At 37.0% G+C, this 19,416-nt stretch overlaps 1 protein-coding gene across 1 annotated transcript in view; it reads left to right on the top strand.

Annotated features, from left to right (window-relative positions):
• The window catches only part of LOC140169915 (uncharacterized), a 48,888-nt gene extending 36,020 nt beyond the window's left edge, over window positions 1-12,868 (top strand). The window contains exons 6-9 of the mRNA XM_072193231.1: window positions 2,329-2,640; window positions 5,773-6,081; window positions 9,595-9,758; window positions 11,808-12,868. Coding sequence (XP_072049332.1) covers window positions 2,329-2,640; window positions 5,773-6,081; window positions 9,595-9,758; window positions 11,808-12,068 — 1,046 coding nt within the window. The 3' untranslated portion in view covers window positions 12,069-12,868. The remainder of the gene's footprint in view (window positions 1-2,328; window positions 2,641-5,772; window positions 6,082-9,594; window positions 9,759-11,807) is intronic.
• The last annotated feature ends 6,548 nt before the right edge of the window (window positions 12,869-19,416 follow it).

The following is a 19,416-nucleotide window of genomic DNA, read 5'->3' as shown; positions in this document are numbered from 1 at the left end:
TTTCCTCCATCAGTTCGTTCAAAATTTCAGCGCCGACATGCGTGTTTATTCTAAGAGCCATTGTGCGGACGCGATTGTAATCACGCAATTGCATCCAATTATAGTTATATATCCGCTTCGGGAACAAGCAATTGCGTAAGATGATGTATGGCCGAGTGGATAGCGCGTTGGACTGGGGATCTGTTATGAAACATTTTTGTTGGTTCGAGTCCCCGTGTGGCTGAATTTTCTTTTTTTTTCTCTTTTCTCATTTTTACTTCCTTTCTTTCCTCTTTTCTTTCTCCGTTTCTTTTTTCATTTCTTTTTTTCATTTCTTTCTTTCTTTCTTTTCTTTCTCTCTCTCTCTCTCTCTTTCTTTCTCTCTCTTTTTTTCTCTTTTTCTCTATTTCTTTATTCTTTCTTGCTCCTTTCTTTTTAGTTTTATATGATTGATTCGCTGACTGCAGTGAATCGTGATTGATTGTTTTTCACTTTATATAATTCAGAAATTTGTAGGCCTGCTAAGTCTGTCTTGTTGAATTCCCAAATTCGATTTGCAAATAATTGCTTTTTGATATTGTTGTTGATGTTATTGTTGTACCCTATTACATTGTAATCAGGGGAATAGCAGCATTGATTTATCAAGGCTATAAATTCAAAATCAACCAATTTTCCAGGGCGTAGCAACTAGCTTGACGAAGTGCCCCAAATCAATTTTAAAATTTATAAAATCCTTATGAAAATTGCCGAAAACGGCTTGTGCCCCCCGGCATCCGACCCCGGCATCCGACCCGGCATGCCGCCCCTCATGACACCCCCCCGACTCACGAGCTCCGGGCATCGGCACGAGCTAAGCCAAGTTTCATAGCCTTTTCATGTCTTGACCGTGGATCGATATTCTATTATAAGTAGGCCTACGTACGTCCCGGTACGCTTGTGCATTTTCTGCATGGCTGTTTCTGTTATGAACTTACGCCCCTCTGAAATCAAGCGCATGAAAAACTCTCGGCTAACCTTAAGCTTATAAAACGTTTTCATAACAATAAAAATCATTTTTTTGATAATCTACTGCTTAGCAAACAAAAAATGTTTTACAGAAAACGTTTAAATGTCGGGTTATATAAAGGGTATAAAAAAGTTTTAATAACATTCCAAAAACATTTTTGAAAACTTGATACAAAACATTCTAAACAGAATGTTATTTTGGGGTTGAAAAAATATTTTGCGAAAAAATGTTTGCCCAAAATATTTGCAATAACGTTTTGAAAACGTTTTCATGACCTTTATATAACCCGACATTTAAATGTTATTAGAACGTTTTGAAAAAAAAAATATTTGAAGAACATTTCTGTGTTTGCTGGGTGCAAATATTTTAACATAATGTTATTGAAGTGTTGACAAAATATTTGGCAAAAAATGTTTGCAAAAATAGTTAACAATAACATTTTTGAAGACATTTTAAAAATATTGTTGTAGTGTGTTTTCATACAAAACGTTTTAAAATGTTTTCATGACCTTTATATAACCCGACATTTGAATGTTATTAAAACGTTTTTATGTAAACCAAAAGCCAAAATATAACTTATTAAAAACGTTTTTGAAACGTTTTTGTGTTTGCTGGCATGTTACGAGCGCAGCTAGCAGGAACATTTGCATATTAAGTGTTTCCGTACGGTTTTCCTAAGCCTTTTAGAGCGTTTTATTTAAAAGGCGCCCCAAGAATGTGTGCCAAAAATCGCATGCCCTCCCCCTCTCACCTTTGTTCCATAACCATTAGGGTATAGGACATTTTTTGTTTTTGATATAGCCCCTGAGTTTGTACTCACTCAGGTAGCATTGTGTGTGAATTTTACATCCGAACTAGAGGTTTTTTTTTTTTTTATGATGGTTTTTCAATATTGCCGTCCATTTCTAATCGTCACCCCCATAGGCTTTACATGTAAGATAAAAAGGCTCGTAAAAATTTAATAGCCTCTAGTTCGGATGTAAAATTCACACCAAATGCTTTTTGAGTGATTACAAAGATAACTAAATACTTTTCATCCGGGGGCTATGTGGAATTTATTTTATGTATACCTTGTACAATGACATTTCACAATGATAAAATGTCCATTGGAAACAAAGGTGCTCTCGGCTTGCCAAAAATTGCTTGCCCCCCCCCCTTTCGGCTCGCCAACATTTTGTTGCCCCCCCCATTTTACCATACCCTAGGGCTCATAATTATTGTACAGCCCCTTACCTGCGTTCCAAAAAGTAGATAAATAAAAAACAAAACACAATGGGAGATGAATTAAATATCACAAATAACAATTATTTTCAAATAATAAATACATTGTCTCTTATAAACAGGTGGTAAAATCTTCGTCAGCGAAGGATACTCTGGTACTCGTGTAGGTAGCTTTAATTTGGATGGCACTGATCCTAAGGTACTCGCTGATGTTATCAATTTTCCAGCATTATATACTAGTATGGATGATTTACGAGTGTATTACGGATACGTGTACTTCGTCACTAACATTTATAATCCTTATCCGTCCGCCACACTTCTTAACCGAGTCCCAACAGACGGCAGTGCAGCGCCAGGAGGATATGGAGTAGTTGACGCAAACTTGGAACTTGATTATCTTGATACCATGAGACCTAGTATCGAGTTATTTTACAGTAAGTGTTGTGTATTATGGGGGTGGGTGGGGGTGGGGTATGTGTGCTGGAGTGTATTAAACGAGAATAAATCGTGTTGTAAACAAGATTTTCACGAGGACGTTAGCAACCGTTCAATATTTACACCGAGAGAATGGAGTTTTGAGGGGACCCGAAAACTGTTGGAGGTCTTGAGAGGGGAAGCTTAATATTAACTATGATTGGGGGGAGGGGGTAATGTTAAGTTTTAAAAGGAGAAAATGGGAATACTGGGGGATCCAAACATGTTGAGCGCACACATGGGTGAACGCGAAATTTCCCTTATCCCCCAGGTCATAAATAGTGAACAGCTAGTCACTTACCTGCCATCAAATTAATTTTAATTGTATCACCCGACAAGTTTGACCAGGTAATATGACATACTAATTTGTCTCAGTTATGATGCCATTAATAAACCATCGGGATGGTTTGCACCCCCTCCCCCAAATATGTTTCCAGTACACCAGTCACCATTGAGATGTAGACGTGCCGCAATCAGAACAGCAACGCACTCTTGATGCAAAATTCCTGGTCATCCATTACTGGTCGATCACGATAAGGTTTCGGTTCTTAATACTTGGAAACTTTTCTGATGAGCGTTTTGATCTTGTTTGAGCCCTCTCTTGCTAGTTTGCGACTCATCAAGCTTCATGTAATTATTTTGTGTAAGCTAATCCTAAGTAAGTTAAAACTTTCTCATAGGCCTACTACTAATCAGCGTTCAAAATAAGGCGCGTCCTTGCGTCAAATACCCGTGAAAGTAGGCGCGGACCCGCAAATTTCCTACGGTACGGGTCCGCGTGACGCGTAAAAATTGAACCAAGCTAAGAGCAGAAAATCCTAGTTTTGTTGTTCCAATGGAAAATCTGGTTCACATAATACGTCCAGCTCCCTGAGTAAACTTTCATTTTACTTTCCCAAGTTTGCAACCCGGGTTTTTAATTTTCTACAATCTACATACCGTGATCGCCGTAGCTTATTCTCTCTCATTTTATTTTCACAACAATATATGTATATGTACCGCATAATGTCCGCATCTACGTCAATGGGTCCGGGGTCGGATCCTTGAACATTGATGAGGACCCTTCAAATTTCAACGGCAAGGGTCCGCAGGACCTTTGATTTTTTTCTTATTTCGAGGCCTGCTACTAATCCCAACCCTAACCCTATTGATAACCCTAATCATAACACTAACTCTAACCCTAATCCTAACCCTAACCTAACCCTAACCAATCAATGACAGTGCATGTTTCATGATCGCCTGCCGAATTCGCCTACCTCTTTAGACCCCAGCCCTATTGTTAACGTGCCTATGACTGAAATCTTATCATATTCGACCAGTAATGTACAAATGTACAAATGAATGCCGACCCAAATTTCGGAAATTTCAGAAACAAAATTTGTATGTTGCATTTTCTCAAATTGGAAATTATTGACAGATTTTTGCAATTTTTTGGGTAATTTAAAAAAAAAAAAAAACCGACCGACCGACCCTACTTGAAAAGTCCGTCCGCCCGTAGAACAGGTAATAGTTATTCCACTCGTGGCCTTCAGGCCACGAGTGGAATAAGTTACTTATACCAGGGCAGAGTGAGACATGGCAAAAAGGAGCACTCTACAAGGACACAACTCTAGCCAAGTAATCTATGTTTACAAACATACTGAGGTCATGGTTTATGTCCTAAAAGTATACACTCACATGGAACCCTTGTTGTGAGGTTACATAATGTTGTCTTTTGAACCCTTGAGGTTTACTGGGAAATTTTAATTGAAAAAAAAAGACCACTCTCTGGGCACACCTGTTATGAGGATGGTACAAGTATTCTCCCATGTCACATGTTATGTCTGGAGAGTAGGACCACTCTTTGTGTGAGTCTGTTTATTTTTAAAGTTTATACTAGAGGGTGGGACAAGTGATCTCCCATGTGACTTGTTATGTCTGGAGTGGAACATGGGAGTGGTACATGGGTTTTGACTCCACTCTAGAGAGTGCAATTGGTCTGGGGCGGACATTTTATAAATGAATTTAGAAGAGCCGCAACCACACCACTTGCATTACATTCCAGATGTTTTAAAATCTACATCATATGCAAAATTTGAGGACAAATGAACGAGTCCGTTTTATTTTAGGGCCATTTGTCTATAACTGGTCTTTACATGTAGCCCTATGGAGAGAGTGCCCGTTGAGGGCGCTATAACCCCCATTTTAGGAACAAAAATGTGATTTAAAAAAACGGACACGTGCAGATTTTCTAAAATTTTCAGAGTATGTAGTATGAACTGTAATCAAGTAGTTGCCCTACCTGCTCTTCTCCACAAAAAATAAATAGTCCTATGCCTCAATGATAATGAAACCTAGGTGCTAGTCACTAGTGGAAGTTTTGGATGAGAAAACGGACATTTTGATGAGAATCGGCCAAAATGGTGAGAATTTAATTTTCTCATTCTTTTGGATGAGAAAATAATAATCGGGGATTAGCAATTCTCACCAGTTTTAATAAGACAATAATGATTGACACACACACCAGGAAGTTTCTCATCCAAAAGAATGAGAAAATTAAATTCTCACCATTTTGGCCGATTGTCATCAAAATGTCCGTTTTCTCATCCGAAACTTCCACTAGTGAGTGGTATTAGGCAGTAAAACCACAGAGGTATGGTACAATGTTTCTTTGTTCGTCGCCTTACTGTCATATTGTGACGTTCCAAGTAGCGGAGATGTTAGTTTAACATGTTAAGAAAATATTCCACCTCATGACACCTTTTTAATTGACATTAGCTATATAAGCTGTATATTCGCTTAAAATTGTACCGTGATTCATTACAATTTTGCCCTGCATTTTTACAGCTTAGCTGACTGAAAATACAGCTCACTGCACCTGGCTCTCTGCACTGTTCCAATCTTGATTTCATTTTATAGTCTGTTGTACGCAGCGTGTGATGGTGCGGTGCAACGGGTCATCGTGTGTTAATACCCGGTACTTCTCACAAAATATTTTGTGCACCTGTACCACATTTTATATATTTCGCTCAGAAGCCTGGTTTAAATTATAATGTTAAAAGTTATGGATACTTTAATCGTTTGTTATTTCTGCACCCTCTTTTCTCCGTCAGCCGAACCTTGTGTATCTGGAGTTAATGTATCAGTGATATCGGAGCCAGGCATTGGGGAGCCTGGTGAATACCAAGTGGTGTGGGACGCTGCTGTGTTTCCATGGTGTGGATCTGATGAATACCAAGTGAGTCTTCAGAGCTCTGATGATACCTCTCGTATTATAATACTGCCGTGGCGCAATACAACTAGTGCTACTTTCAAAGTTGGAGGCGCACTATCCATTGATCACGTGTTTGTGACAGGAAGAGATTTTCCGCTTGATGGTCAAAGGCCGTATGAAGGAGAGTCAGTCGGTGTGCCCTTCCAAGGTGAGTGTCTGATGCAGTAGTGACGCTAGGAACATTTTTCGGGGGGGGGAGGCATGGGGTAAAGTGAATTTCAGGGCGAAAGCAACAACTTTTGCTCAAAATTGCCACAACAAATTCCGGGGAAAGAGTTCTGACTGGGAGGCATTTTCCCCCATGCTCACCCATGGCGCCGACACCTGTATGATGACAAATTAGTTAAAAGTTTCACGCCACAAAGTTGATATCTGTCGATTGGAGGAACAAAAAGATAAATGGCGCCAGGAATTAGTATTTTTTACGTGCAGGCTGATTCTACTGCGGCGTCCTATCCCGGTATCACCACCTCGGGGCAGTAAATATTTAGGTTTGCATTATATAGGTGAAGTGATCCCCTATTTTTTATCCACTGCCCCAAATTGCTAAGACACTTGCACAGATGACCCTACCGCTCTCAATATTCAATGTTTTATACCAAACGCCTTAATTTGAAATGCGTAATATGTTTGCTCCAGCAATGCTTGGTGTGGGTTATGGGGAAGGTCGGAATAGGTTGGAATATATACAATGAAAATAGCATAATGTGCTGGTGAAATTCACGTGGATGGTTTATTCATAACCATGCGCGCGAAATACGATCAAGTGTCCCATGGAATTTTGCACTTGATTGTCTGAGTACATCAAAAAGATGACATAATGATCATAAAAAATAATGACCATATCTGCATAACGCGTTGCTCGATTTTGATTTTTTTTTCAGTTATGAGAAGGTAAAGAATATTGGCATGTTTTGCATTAGTCTAGGCAATTTGCCGTATATAAGCGTGAAGTTGCGTACTACTGCTTTTTTTCTTTTAAGTAATAACCAGGGGTGTGTAGATTCAGAATCAGCTGGAAGCCAAAAATGGCACCCTTGAGCAAATTGAGTTATTGAGGTCAAAGGTCACACAAGGGGATAAAATGTTACAATACTTTTGTTTTTTTTGGAATCTACACACTCCTGGTTGTAAAAGAAAAAATGCGGTAGTACGCAACTTCACGCTTATACTGGGTCGTCAATGGTCTCCATCCTCGACTAGCCTATATACACGGCTTAAGGTTAGCCGAGAGTTTTTCATGCGCTTGATTTCAGAGGGGCGTAAGTTCATAACAGAAACAGCCATGCAGAAAATGAACAAGCGTACTGGGACGTAGGCCTACTTACAATAGAATATCGATCCACGGTCAAGACATGAAACTTGGCTTAGCTCGTGCCCGGAGCTCGTGAGTCGTCGGATGCCGGGGGGGGGGGGGGGGCACAACCCGTTTTCGGCAATTTTCATAAGGATTTTATAAATTTTAAAATTGATTGGGGGCACTTCATCAAGCTACGCCCTGGAAAATGTGTTGATTTTGAATCTATAGCCTTGATATCTTTCATGAAATAAACCAATGCTGCTATTCTCCTGATTACAATGTAACTAGGGTACAACAATAACATCAACAACAATATCAAAAAGCAATTATTTGCAAATCGAATTTGGGAAGAATATTCAACAAGACAGACTTAGCAGGCCTACAAATTTCTGAATTATATAAAGTGAAAAACAATCAATCACGATTCACTGCAGTCAGCGAATCAAATATAAACTAAAAAGAAAGGAGCAAGAAAGAATAAAGAAATAGTGAAAAAGAGAAAGAAAGAGAGAGAAAGAAAAAGAACGAAAAAAGAAAGAAAGAAAGAAAGAAAGAAAGAAAGAAAGAAAGAAAGAAAGAAAGAAAGAAAGAAAGAAAGAAAGAAAGAAAGAAAGAAAGAAAGAAAGAAAGAAAGAAAGAAGAAAGAAAGAGAGAAAGAAAAAGAAAAAGAGAGAAAGAGAGAGAGAGAAAGAGAGAAAGAGAGAAAGAGAGAACGAGAGAACGAGAGAGAAAGAGAGAAAGAGAGAAAGAGAGAAAGAGAGAAAGAGAGAAAGAGAGAAAGAGAGAAAGAGAGAGAGAGAGAGAGAGAGAGAGAGAGAGAGAGAGAGAGAGAGAGAGAGAGAGAGAGAGAGAGAGAGAGAGAGAGAGAGAGAGACAGATGGACAGATGGACAGATGGACAGATGGACAGATGGACAGATGGACAGATGGACAGATGGACAGATGGACAGATGGACAGATGGACAGATGGAAAGATGGAAAGATGGAAAGATGGAAAGATGGAAAGATGGAAAGAAAGGAAGTAAAAATGAGAAAAGAGAGAAAAAAGAAAAGAAAATTCAGCCACACGGGGACTCGAACCCACAAAAATGGTTCATAACAGATTCCCAGTCCAACGCTCTATCCACTAGGCCATACATCAGTATACGCAATTGCTTGTTCTCGAAGCGGATATATAACTATTTGATGCAATTACTTGATTACAATCGCGTCCGCACAATGGCTCTTAGAATAAACACGCATGTCGGCGCTGAATTTTTGAACGAACTGATGGAGGAAAAACCTCGTTTTTTGCAATACTAACCCCGTAATCAAGATATCGATAATTTCACAACACAGTTTTTTCTCAGACAAGATTCTCGAAAATGTTCCCCAAAAACGGGCTTTTTAAATTTAATCGGTACTGTATTTGGTTCTTCCCCATGGCAACATTATTTCTTTAATCGATTTGTAGTACAATACAAAAAAGAAGAAAACAATCACTCGGCGTGGTTTTATACGGGGCGCACATTTGAAAAAACGTCATGGAACGCGTTTGTGATCTTGTGAACATGGTGCGTAAAACGGCTTTAAACGTAAGATGTTCAAATTTATTCTAAAAATTTGTATAAACACAAGAAAAATGTTAAGCTACATCCAATGTATCAACATTTCACTTGCTGCGATATTTGATTACTGAGAAAACTCTGTTTTAGATAACAACTTTATACGTCTTTTATACGTTTTCTATACGTTTCTTTGTATAACCTTAATAAACTTTACATCTCTTTTATTTTCATTAAACATCAACGAATTTGAAGGAGTTTGAAATAGGTTGGCATCTATACACAATTAAAATTTCATTTGGTGATTTATATGATGCGCTATCTGCATGCTGACTATAATCCCAACTAAATGTAAACCAATACGATTTATTATTTTAACACTAAGAGACCTGAATGCTACAAAATATTACAGTCTGCAATCCAGTACAAAATTCACTGGGACACGTTCTCTTATTTCTAAATAGCAACCTCACATATTTGACAAGGAAAACTATTTAGATGGGGTTATAACAGATTTGTTTTTTCCAAAATGAATCAAAATGACAAGAAACTCATCAAATCTGATAGGATTGTCTTGTCATTTAACTATAATTTAAATGACTAAACTAGATTCTTGTCAAAAGTGACCCAATTTATCAATTTTGAGTAGTTTTTCTTGTCAAAAAGGACCCAACTTATCAAAATCTGAGTAGTTTGTCTTGGGATTAAGCTACGCGCTTAATCTCATTTTTAAAAAGCTGTGCGTGCGGGGTCCTGAGGCAAACCGTTTTGTTCCTGAAGTTCTAAACCGAGTCTCTTCATACCATGTTTTAATATAGGACCAGATCGTCCCCCAGCACCAGGTGATGGTGTACCTATTCAGATGGTAATCCGTAAAAGCTGGTATGGTGGATTCATTGCTGATCTGGAGGTACCCATCAACGAGACTACTCTAACATGGAGGATCAATCTTCTCTTCCGTAGACAGGTCCACAGTTTTGAAGTAAGCACACAGTATTACACTCTATTCAAACTTATTGTTGGGAATTTGTGGCCGTACACTACGAATCAGCCGTAAAGTCGCCCCGGTCAATTTTGTTTTATTTAGTGTTTAGAAAAATATATATCATAAGCTTTAAAATAATGATATCCAGAAGCGGGGTTATGGGTTTGTTGAACTCTGCTCCTTCATCTGTCTCTTTTTCCACATTGCTTGTAATAAATATCAAGCCGTCATAATAATTGGCGGTCATTTCAAATCATCCCCAAGTTAACGAGGTTCAGGAATGCCCTCTAATTGTTAATTGTTGGTTATACATACCTAGTCAAAATACAATGCTATGTAACCCACCACTTGAACAAGATTTAGCCAAAGCAAACAAAGACTAGAGCTATTTATGGATTCTATAGAAATAGGTAGAAGACTAAATTATCCTCTTCAGCGATAGGATTATTGATTGCTTTAAACGGTGTTTGACTCGCACTATCTCATGTATCTAATGATAATCATGTCGCACCAAATTGAGGTACCCAAGAATACGACCTTCATGCACATTTTACACTGTAACTCAGAATACAATGTGCCAACTTTACGGCTCATTCGTAGTGTACGGCCACATTTGCTTAATGCATAAACCATGCCTACATTCTAAATCAAAATTACTCAATGTTAAGTAAAAAGGAAGGGAACAGATCAACAAAATACGCGAATAACACTCAATATTGATTAAATAATACCCTTTTTTTTGCTTTGTTCCCTTTTTACTCAACATTAAGAAACCTTTGCTATTTTTTATTTAGAGTGTAAGTGAAATTAAATTATGTTAAATTGTATCATTTCAACCAGAAAAAAGAAAAAAAACTTACTTTGATTAGATGTTTCTGGTTGACATATTGATTTTAACATAATTTGAACTTTTTCCATGATGACTGAAAGTATATACTAAAGCCAGAAGTCCTCCGCGGAATTCGGTAAGAAACGTGAAAAAGCAGTTTTCTTAAAAAAAGAGAAAAAAATGAACTGAAAAATGCTTTAAAAGGTGAAATTAAGAAGAGATCTCTTACTAAACAATTATTAATGTTGAAATTCAATGGTGACATTGCATAGACTAAGAAGGATGACTACCGTAAGCACTAGCAGTAAGGTAAGCATATTGTAGGCGTAAGGATTTTTTTGTGAAAATTTTATTATCACAATTTTACAAAGCGGAGAAAAGTGGAATTTGACATTTTGTAAAACAGAAACTTTTGGGCTTTAGTATATATACAGTGTTACTACATGAAGTGCTTTAGACTATTTTGCGAGCTCGATTATAGCAATCAAGGCAAAATTGTTTTTCAAATTAAAACAGAATGGTAACGTCAACCACTGTTTAGATATACACAATTAATTCAATTGGATGTGGACGTGGATGGATTATTATATAATGAAAGACAAAGATAAGAAGACTAGTTTGCGTCTGACGTCACTGTCAATCAAATTCTCTGCGATCCTTGATTGGCTAATAGCGCGTATAAGGAAGGTCGATTCATCTGGCTGGTGCCGAATCGGAAAAAAGGAATAGCAGTGAATGGCGTAAAATACGTACTCTTACAAGGCAAAAAGCAACTTTTCTAGGCATTATGGACATGGTGCCTTCGCCAAAAAAAGTTTCCTACTATTAAGACCTAACTTTTGAGATGGTTTGTATGTTAAAAGGTGCAAAATTAACAATAAGGCGCCCGGTTTTACCGCCATGTTCAGCAATTCATATCATCACGACACTTATAAACAAACAGTGCTCGGAGTTTGATTGACATATGACGTCAGACGCAAACTAGTCTTTTTATCTTTGTCTATCATTATAGTTGGATGTTATTTGGCAAAAATCACTGATCACACAACGCAGAGCCTGGATATGCTACCTTTTCATCCCATATTGGTTTAATGTTTTCGGAGTCCCAGCCGTACATTTCCACCTGTGCCACAATCAATTGCTTCATTTGTGTCCACAATATAAGTATTTTTTTTTTAATTTCTCTCTCCCTTTCTACCCATCTATCATCTCTCTAGCTAAAGGGATGCGAGGCTGAAGTCTTGAGACGTGTTGCTGGAGACCTTCGTAGACCTAAAGGCGGGAAGGATACCTTGTATATGATCAAACCAGCACCAAGGGAAGCTGTTCGTGAAGCTGGCGGCGTTCTTCGTTTGACCATGATCGGGACAACCTGGAAGCATTATCGTGCGAATGAAAACTTCGTTATTAGTGCCGAAATAGTTGCCCTTACAGTTGATGCTGAAATGGCGCCCGCTATGCCTGAGATGGAAATATAGTGAAATGGACCATACCAAAACCGGTGGTGATGGGGTAATAGTACTAATACATCTGCATGGAATCAGTACATCTGTCAGGCAGTGACGTAGGCGGCCAGCGTCGGGCCTTACTGGGAAGAGAAAAATAATTACATATATGTTACCATTTTTAAATCATACCTAGTGTCCCCAAAAGCGGTTGAATGTAGAAAATGAACCACATTTTGCGATGGTACAGCAAAACAATGCAATTTGTTCAAATATCATTTATTCATCATTCTTGTAAATTTCTGTTAAGTTTCAACTTCATATTCTTAAAAGTGTTTGCGCGTTATTCGACGGGGGTTTCAAGAGTGACTAACCATCAGAATATCACACAACTTAATTGGAACCACATGCACACTTGGTGTTTTTACATTATATTTCTTGATTGGGCTATTTATTATTTTTCTCTGATTGTTTTTAATGTTTGAACTTGTTACACAAAAGCAAAACTAAATATTGCTCAGTTTAAAACTCTCGAAAATAAAACTGAACTACTTATCATTTATTCAGAGGAATAAAATACTTGACATGCTGTGACTGGGCCTACTCAAATGCTCCGCCAAATGCACAGTGGTAATGCAATTAGCCTCGTGTATATTGTTAATTAAGGGTATACGTAATACGATGTATTGTTGGTCGAAGGAGCAGAAAAAAAATAGTTCACAGCATCTTGCGAATGGTAGTGAGCTTTAGCAAAAATTGATTGCTCAATTCATAGCGAGCGTGTAGAAAAATTCAAATACCACAGATATACTTTTGTAGGTTCTGTGGTTCTTGAGTAACAACACTTTTGTAAAATGTACATAACTCATTAACAACAATAAATTAAGCAAGTTTTCAAAGTATATGATTTGCAGAATGAACTTTTGCAAAACATCAAAGTGTTATTTTTAATAATATATTGATTCAGATAATGAAAGTTTTTGGCTGCTTCGACCAACAATTTTATAATTTGACATTCACATGGGTACTAGTAGATGATACATAGATTATGTCATGAAAAGGAAATTTTCTTTGGTAACATTAACTTAGGATATTTAACTAAAATCCACACGTGACCCTTTCTCGAACCCGGTACGCCTCTATACAGGAAAACGGAAATTATCGGCTAGTTCTAAAATACAGTATTGGAAGACTCCCCCCAAATATGAATGGTATAGATGATTTATTATTTAGAAATATTATTATTATTATTATAACTAATACGGGCAATGTGTTTCATATTAGGTCAATGGGAATAATTTATACATTCCCATCAGCACGCGTTTAAATTATATCTTTCTCAAAATCTTGAAGCAAAAATCAGTTCACGATACCACTCATATCGTTCTGATGATTTTGACATAGTTTCAGATCAATGGGGAAAGATATATAATTAGACCTAACAATATAATTTTTGTTTGCGTATAATCGCGGTTAGCCACAATACTGCATGTCGGACCGGACCGCGGTATTTTTTTCTGTACTTCATATTTGTAACGCATGAAAATCAGTTGATTTTTCAGATTTTTTTTTTCAGTGAGTTTCGCTTTATTCCGTGTTTAATTATGAAACAAAGAAAAAATCGAAATGAACAAATATGATGTGCGAAAAAAATACTCGCGTCCCGACGTATTTTTTTCTGTACTTCATATTTGTAACGCATGAAAATCAGTTGATTTTTCAGATTTTTTTTTTCAGTGAGTTTCGCTTTATTCCGTGTTTAATTATGAAAAACGGAAAAAATCGAAATTAACAAATATGATGTACGAAAAAAAATACTCGCGTCGGGGCATGGAGGTTGCTAATATGATATACACGTTTTATACACGACTCAGATGAATAATGAAAAGTGTCTAATCAATTCGACATTTTTAACCATTATAACCAACTTCCACTGGCCTTTAACGAAAACTAATAAGAACTAATAAATCAGATATTTAAATAAAACTATAGTATGATAGAGTTAATAATTATAGTTACAGAAACTTTTAACATTTTCAATATAATAGAAACGGACACTTCGAGATTTATTTTAATTTCAAAGAAAACTAAAAGCCATTCCTGATGTGTTTATATATATTATATAGATTTTCTCTGAAACCAGATTTTTGGCATAATAATGTAAACGATTTATATACTTTGGAATTTAACACCGGCCCCAACTGGCATGATCAACCGAATTGAGAACTAGTCTGCTGCCCTCATTCGTCAACCATCTGGATTGACAGCATGCTCGTGCGCACTGTAGACGGTTGATGGTGTTAGTCTAATTGAGAACCGCGTTATTATGTATTTTCGTTGCACGATATTAAATCCCAATAGGGTCGAAAAATCATATTAAAAGGTGTTTTAACGTTATAATATTTTGTTAAAATGGATATAAACCCATCCCGGCATTTGTAATTATATATAGAAAGAATAACCACCTTAAAATCCCATGGATTCAAATATTAAGTTTTTAAAGGACACCAAAGTCACTTGACTACTTAAAATGCAAAGTATTTTATTAAAATGATACAAATGATATTTTTTAGAAAACCTGGTCATGAGTGCAAATGATAAGTGATGTTTTTGAATCGGAGTTTTCATTAATTGTTGATGAGAAACCATTTGAGAACATGCTTTCCCATTAAATCATCGGCATTTATGATTACTTTTTTATGTAGCCTGAGTAAGTACAGTAAAGAATATCATTAATGACGCTTCTATTAACTTTTTTTAGTATGGGAATAGGCCTATACATTTTGTAAAACCATTGTTTAATTTGATATTTAATCAATAAATAGATCGCTTACTAACCTCAAGGATAATGTTCCCGTTGTTGTTGTTTTCCTTTCTCTCGCTAAATATAATCAAATTTTTAAATATGCAAGAAATTACAGATAAATAATAAATAATAATAAATAAAATAAATTTCGGATTTATATAGCGCCTTTTTCCAGGTAGATCTTGAAGGATTCAAAGCGCTCTAATTTAGCTGCCATGGTGAATCATCACAATCAGATCGCATCATCTAGGCCAATTGCAGCCGAACCTGGCGCAGACCTATCCGCACTTAGATCATGTAGATTGTAACATCCACCAATCATCTGTGCAGCTCCCCAAATTCCATTGGGTGAAGGAAGTTTTTGATAACCAAACAACTAATCACCGATTTTTTGAAAGCAGGAGGAAACCGGAGATCCCGGGGAAAACCTGCGAGAGCGAGCATGGAATCGGCACAGGAGGGTGAAAGTGCATATAGGAACAATGCCAAAAACTACGTCACGCCGGTCACGCTATTGTTCGACTTAAACTACATCATTCGCCATTTTGTAAATATTAACGCATGATCGTTGCTTTGAAGTTTCCACCGGATAGTATGTGGATAGCGCAAGAGCATGCTTTGACCATGCGCAAAAAAATGAATATCATGAAGATGTTTAAGATTGATTCTTAGATGTTTCAAAAATTACCGTCATATTACATAGATTCATCAAAGAATGGTTTGAAGTACTAACCTTATTTAGTAATTTTAAAAAATCGGGAGAATTTTACAAAATCAATGTTTTTACCTGTCGGTATTACAACTCGTGAAACACATTAGTGATGTGCCTGGGTGACCTAAATCTACTAACCTTTAACGTTTCCTCTATGAACTCTAACCCTCCTGCAATATGACGCCTATTGTCTAGAGTTAAACTACATCTTTCGGTGTGTTACGTAATACTACGATGCCTATCCCATTATATCGATCCCTGATCGGGATAAACCAAATGCACATACAGTCCTTGGGCCCGGCCGGGGCTTGAACCCGGGAGCTCAGTGGTGCAAGGCGAGATAAAGGTATTGCGTTACCATGTAGCCTATTGGTTGGGACGAAAGAGTATGACTGACTCGTCAGAACGGCCAAAAATAAAGTCTTCGCAAAAAATTACGCAGCTGTTATAAATTATACGCCTATAGCTTCAGAACTATTAATCGTACCGAAGAAAAGGATAGCTTATTTACACGCATTTTTAGACCCCTTTATCAAATGTCGTTCAATATTAACAACAAAGGTGTTTTTAAAGAAAAATACAAGATTTTAAAGTTGCAGTTTACAGCAATTACGCAAGTTTTAATTCTCGCTATTCACAATAAGGGCGCCGCCAGCGGTTTGCGATGTAATTGTGACGTATCATGGAAAAAGGTCGACATCCAAGTCCGCGCAATACGAATATTACCATGCTATTACATAGGAACACGTGACAATATTTTTAGTTTTTCAATATAACGGTATTACACGCAAATCGATAGAGTAAAAATGAATTGTGCACATTTCAAATCACATTATTTAGTATTATTGCAAATCGATTCGCGTGTAACACCTTTACACGGCGCCCTTAAGCGCTCCACAGACTCCGAGTATTGTACATACAATATTGTATGCAACATATCTACGTTATTTAATCTATTGCCATTCTATTTTCAGTAATGTTTAAGTTCTAACGAATGTTTGATGACGAAAAATCGATAATATGTTACATGTAATATCTAGTAGAAATATATTATCGATTTTACGTCATCAAACATTCGTTAGAACTTTAACATTACTGGAAATAGAATGGCAATAGATTAAACAACGTAGATATGTTGCATACAATATTGTACGTACAATACGGAGTCTGAAGCTAGCCTTATTGTGAATAGCTAGAATTCGGGTTGTTTTCTTTAATCCTATAACTACGAAGGCGGGGGGGTTACCACCCTCCTAATATTTTTTATTCCAAAAAACCGCACGCATTTACGCCCAAACGACCTAAGCTAATAGTAGATCCATCCTTTTATTTTAATGATAATTTTTTTTATCCCAGCACTTACCCGGCGTAAGACCGACCGTCAAAAACGACGGGTGCGGCCCACCATTTTTTGTAGAATTTTTAGCTGAAAATCAATTTTGCCTATACTTTCGTATAGTAGCCGGAATTTCCCAAATTTGCATTGGCGCCCTCACAAAATGAATTTATGTGGGGAATGTTTGTATTTATTTTGGTATCACTGGTGAGAGAAGTCCCATTGCTATACATCGGTAGCAAATGCAACCCCCCCTCTTTAAATGGCTCAGTAGTTTTAGGGTTAAAACACTGCTGTGTTGTTAATTTTGAACGACATTCGAAGCATTGTGTATCAATATAGAGTCATTGGGTGAGAGAGCGACCGTTCGGAACTAAATAAGGAGGTGCATTGAGTGAGAATCTGAGTTTTTTTAATGGGTCTTGTGTGAGAGCCTAAAGTAGCCTCGAAAATTGAATTTCTAGTTCATGGCATCAATTGGCTTTGTTAATTCTCGCTATTCGCAATAAGGGCGCCGCCAACGGTTTGCGATGTAATCGTGATGTATCATGGGAAAATCGTGATGTATCATGGGAAATCGACATATAAGTCCGCGCAATACGAATATTACCATGCTATTACGATTCGAACACGTGACAATACCTTTTAGTTTGTCAATATAACGGTATTACAAAATCGATAGTTAATTGTTCCATTTCAAATGTACATTAGCATGGTAATATTCGATTCGCGCGGACACCTTTATGTCAACCTTTTCCCATGATACATCACGATTTTTCCCATGATATCATCGCAAAATCTGCTGGCGGCGCCCTTTATTGCGAATAGCGAGAATTCAAAAGAATTATCAAAATCAGTGATAGACGAGGCTCGTTGCTGTTCAGATTAAAATATATGGGTCTAGGTCTCTGGGTGACAGATCTAAAGGAAAAATATGGGGTATTTGGGTGACAGCGATGGTGAAAATGGGGGTCTTAACAGCCCTACATACGCGTCACCTCCAAAGTAGGAGTGCCCCCCAGATTTCAGCACATGACATCAAAGCTCCAATTGGGCGCCATATTCCTTTTTTAAAGGATTTTTTGTTTATTTCTATATGTTTAAATATTAAGGATTCGATTACTATATAGTTTAGTTGAAAGACAGTGAAGAGGAAGGTTTTGCAATAATTCACTGCTCTAACTGAGAAGCTTATTACCAAACCACATTACACATTAACAAAAATTGTTAAATTGCTTAGACTATACTAGCTACCATGACTATATGATTATGTGTCTCTTATCATGGTTATGACTTCTTGAGTACCCCTTTAGAGCGAGTGGGAAAATTAGTAAATTCATCATAGTCAACATTGAAATCAATAAATAGAAATATTAAACTATACCCGGTAATAAATGACGGTTCATGACTATTTAGCCAAAAAAATTAATGTTGTTGCAATTCAAATGAAAAAAATCTATGCACGCACCGTTTTATATTTTTTTACAATTTGGCATTTGCTCGTCAAAAAAAACATTATCTATATATCCCCAACTTTCTTTTAAAAAAAACCTTAGTATAATCGCTAATAAGCTAAAAGGGCAAAAACAATATCATTATTTACTGCGTATAGTTATACGACAGAAATACTAGCGAAAAAATGTTATTCGTGATAAAAATCAATGTATGACACGCATTCATCAAAGGCCAGCTGCTGTTGCATTACGTCATATATATTAATACCATTTATAAATATATGTAACGATCCAACTGTATTAAACAAGTATTAAAGAAAATAAAAAATAAGATGCTCATTAAGCAAAGGCGCCCTATTTAGCGTTAGCTTTGGATATTTAATTATTTTATTTATTTTTCACCTGGGTAAGTTGGGTTTAAAATAAAGAAAATAATTAAAATCCGAATAAATAAATAAATTTTTGGATTTATAAAGCGCCTTTCTCCAGATCTTAAAGGACTCAAAGCGCTGTAATTTTGCTGCAACAGTATATCATCACAATCAGATCGCATCAACTAGGTTGCTGCCGAACGGCGCACACCTATCCGCATTTAGATTGTAACATCCACCAATTATCTGTGCAGCTCCCCAAATTCCATTGGGTGAAGGAAGTTTTTAATAACCAAACAACTAATCACCGATTTTTGCGATACAGGAGGAAACCGGAGATCCCGGAGAAAACCTGCGAGAGCGAGCATGGAATCGGGATAAACCAAGTGCACATGAGTCCTTGGGCCGCGCCGGGGCTTGAACCCGGGACATCAGTGGTGCAAAGCGAGGGAACTACCGCTGCGCCAACTCGCCCTCCCGAAGCTAACGTTAACTATGGTGCCTCCGCCTATGATGAATAGCTAAATGAATAATATGATATTTTTTTATTTTTATAATCCATATCTTCAAATGGAAAAAACAAACCTTTTTTTGCTGCAAAATTTAATGGAAATTTATAGTGGGTCTCTCCGACGCACAAAAAAAAATCATATTTCTTCATAGTCAAGAATATTTATGATTCCCTTTCAACCTCCAGATTTA

Source organism: Amphiura filiformis, chromosome 14 (assembly GCF_039555335.1).
Source record: "Amphiura filiformis chromosome 14, Afil_fr2py, whole genome shotgun sequence".
Classification (NCBI taxonomy): Eukaryota; Metazoa; Echinodermata; class Ophiuroidea; order Amphilepidida; family Amphiuridae; genus Amphiura; species Amphiura filiformis.
Note: the sequence above shows the minus strand (reverse complement) of the source record. Positions and strands in the feature narration are given on the sequence as shown.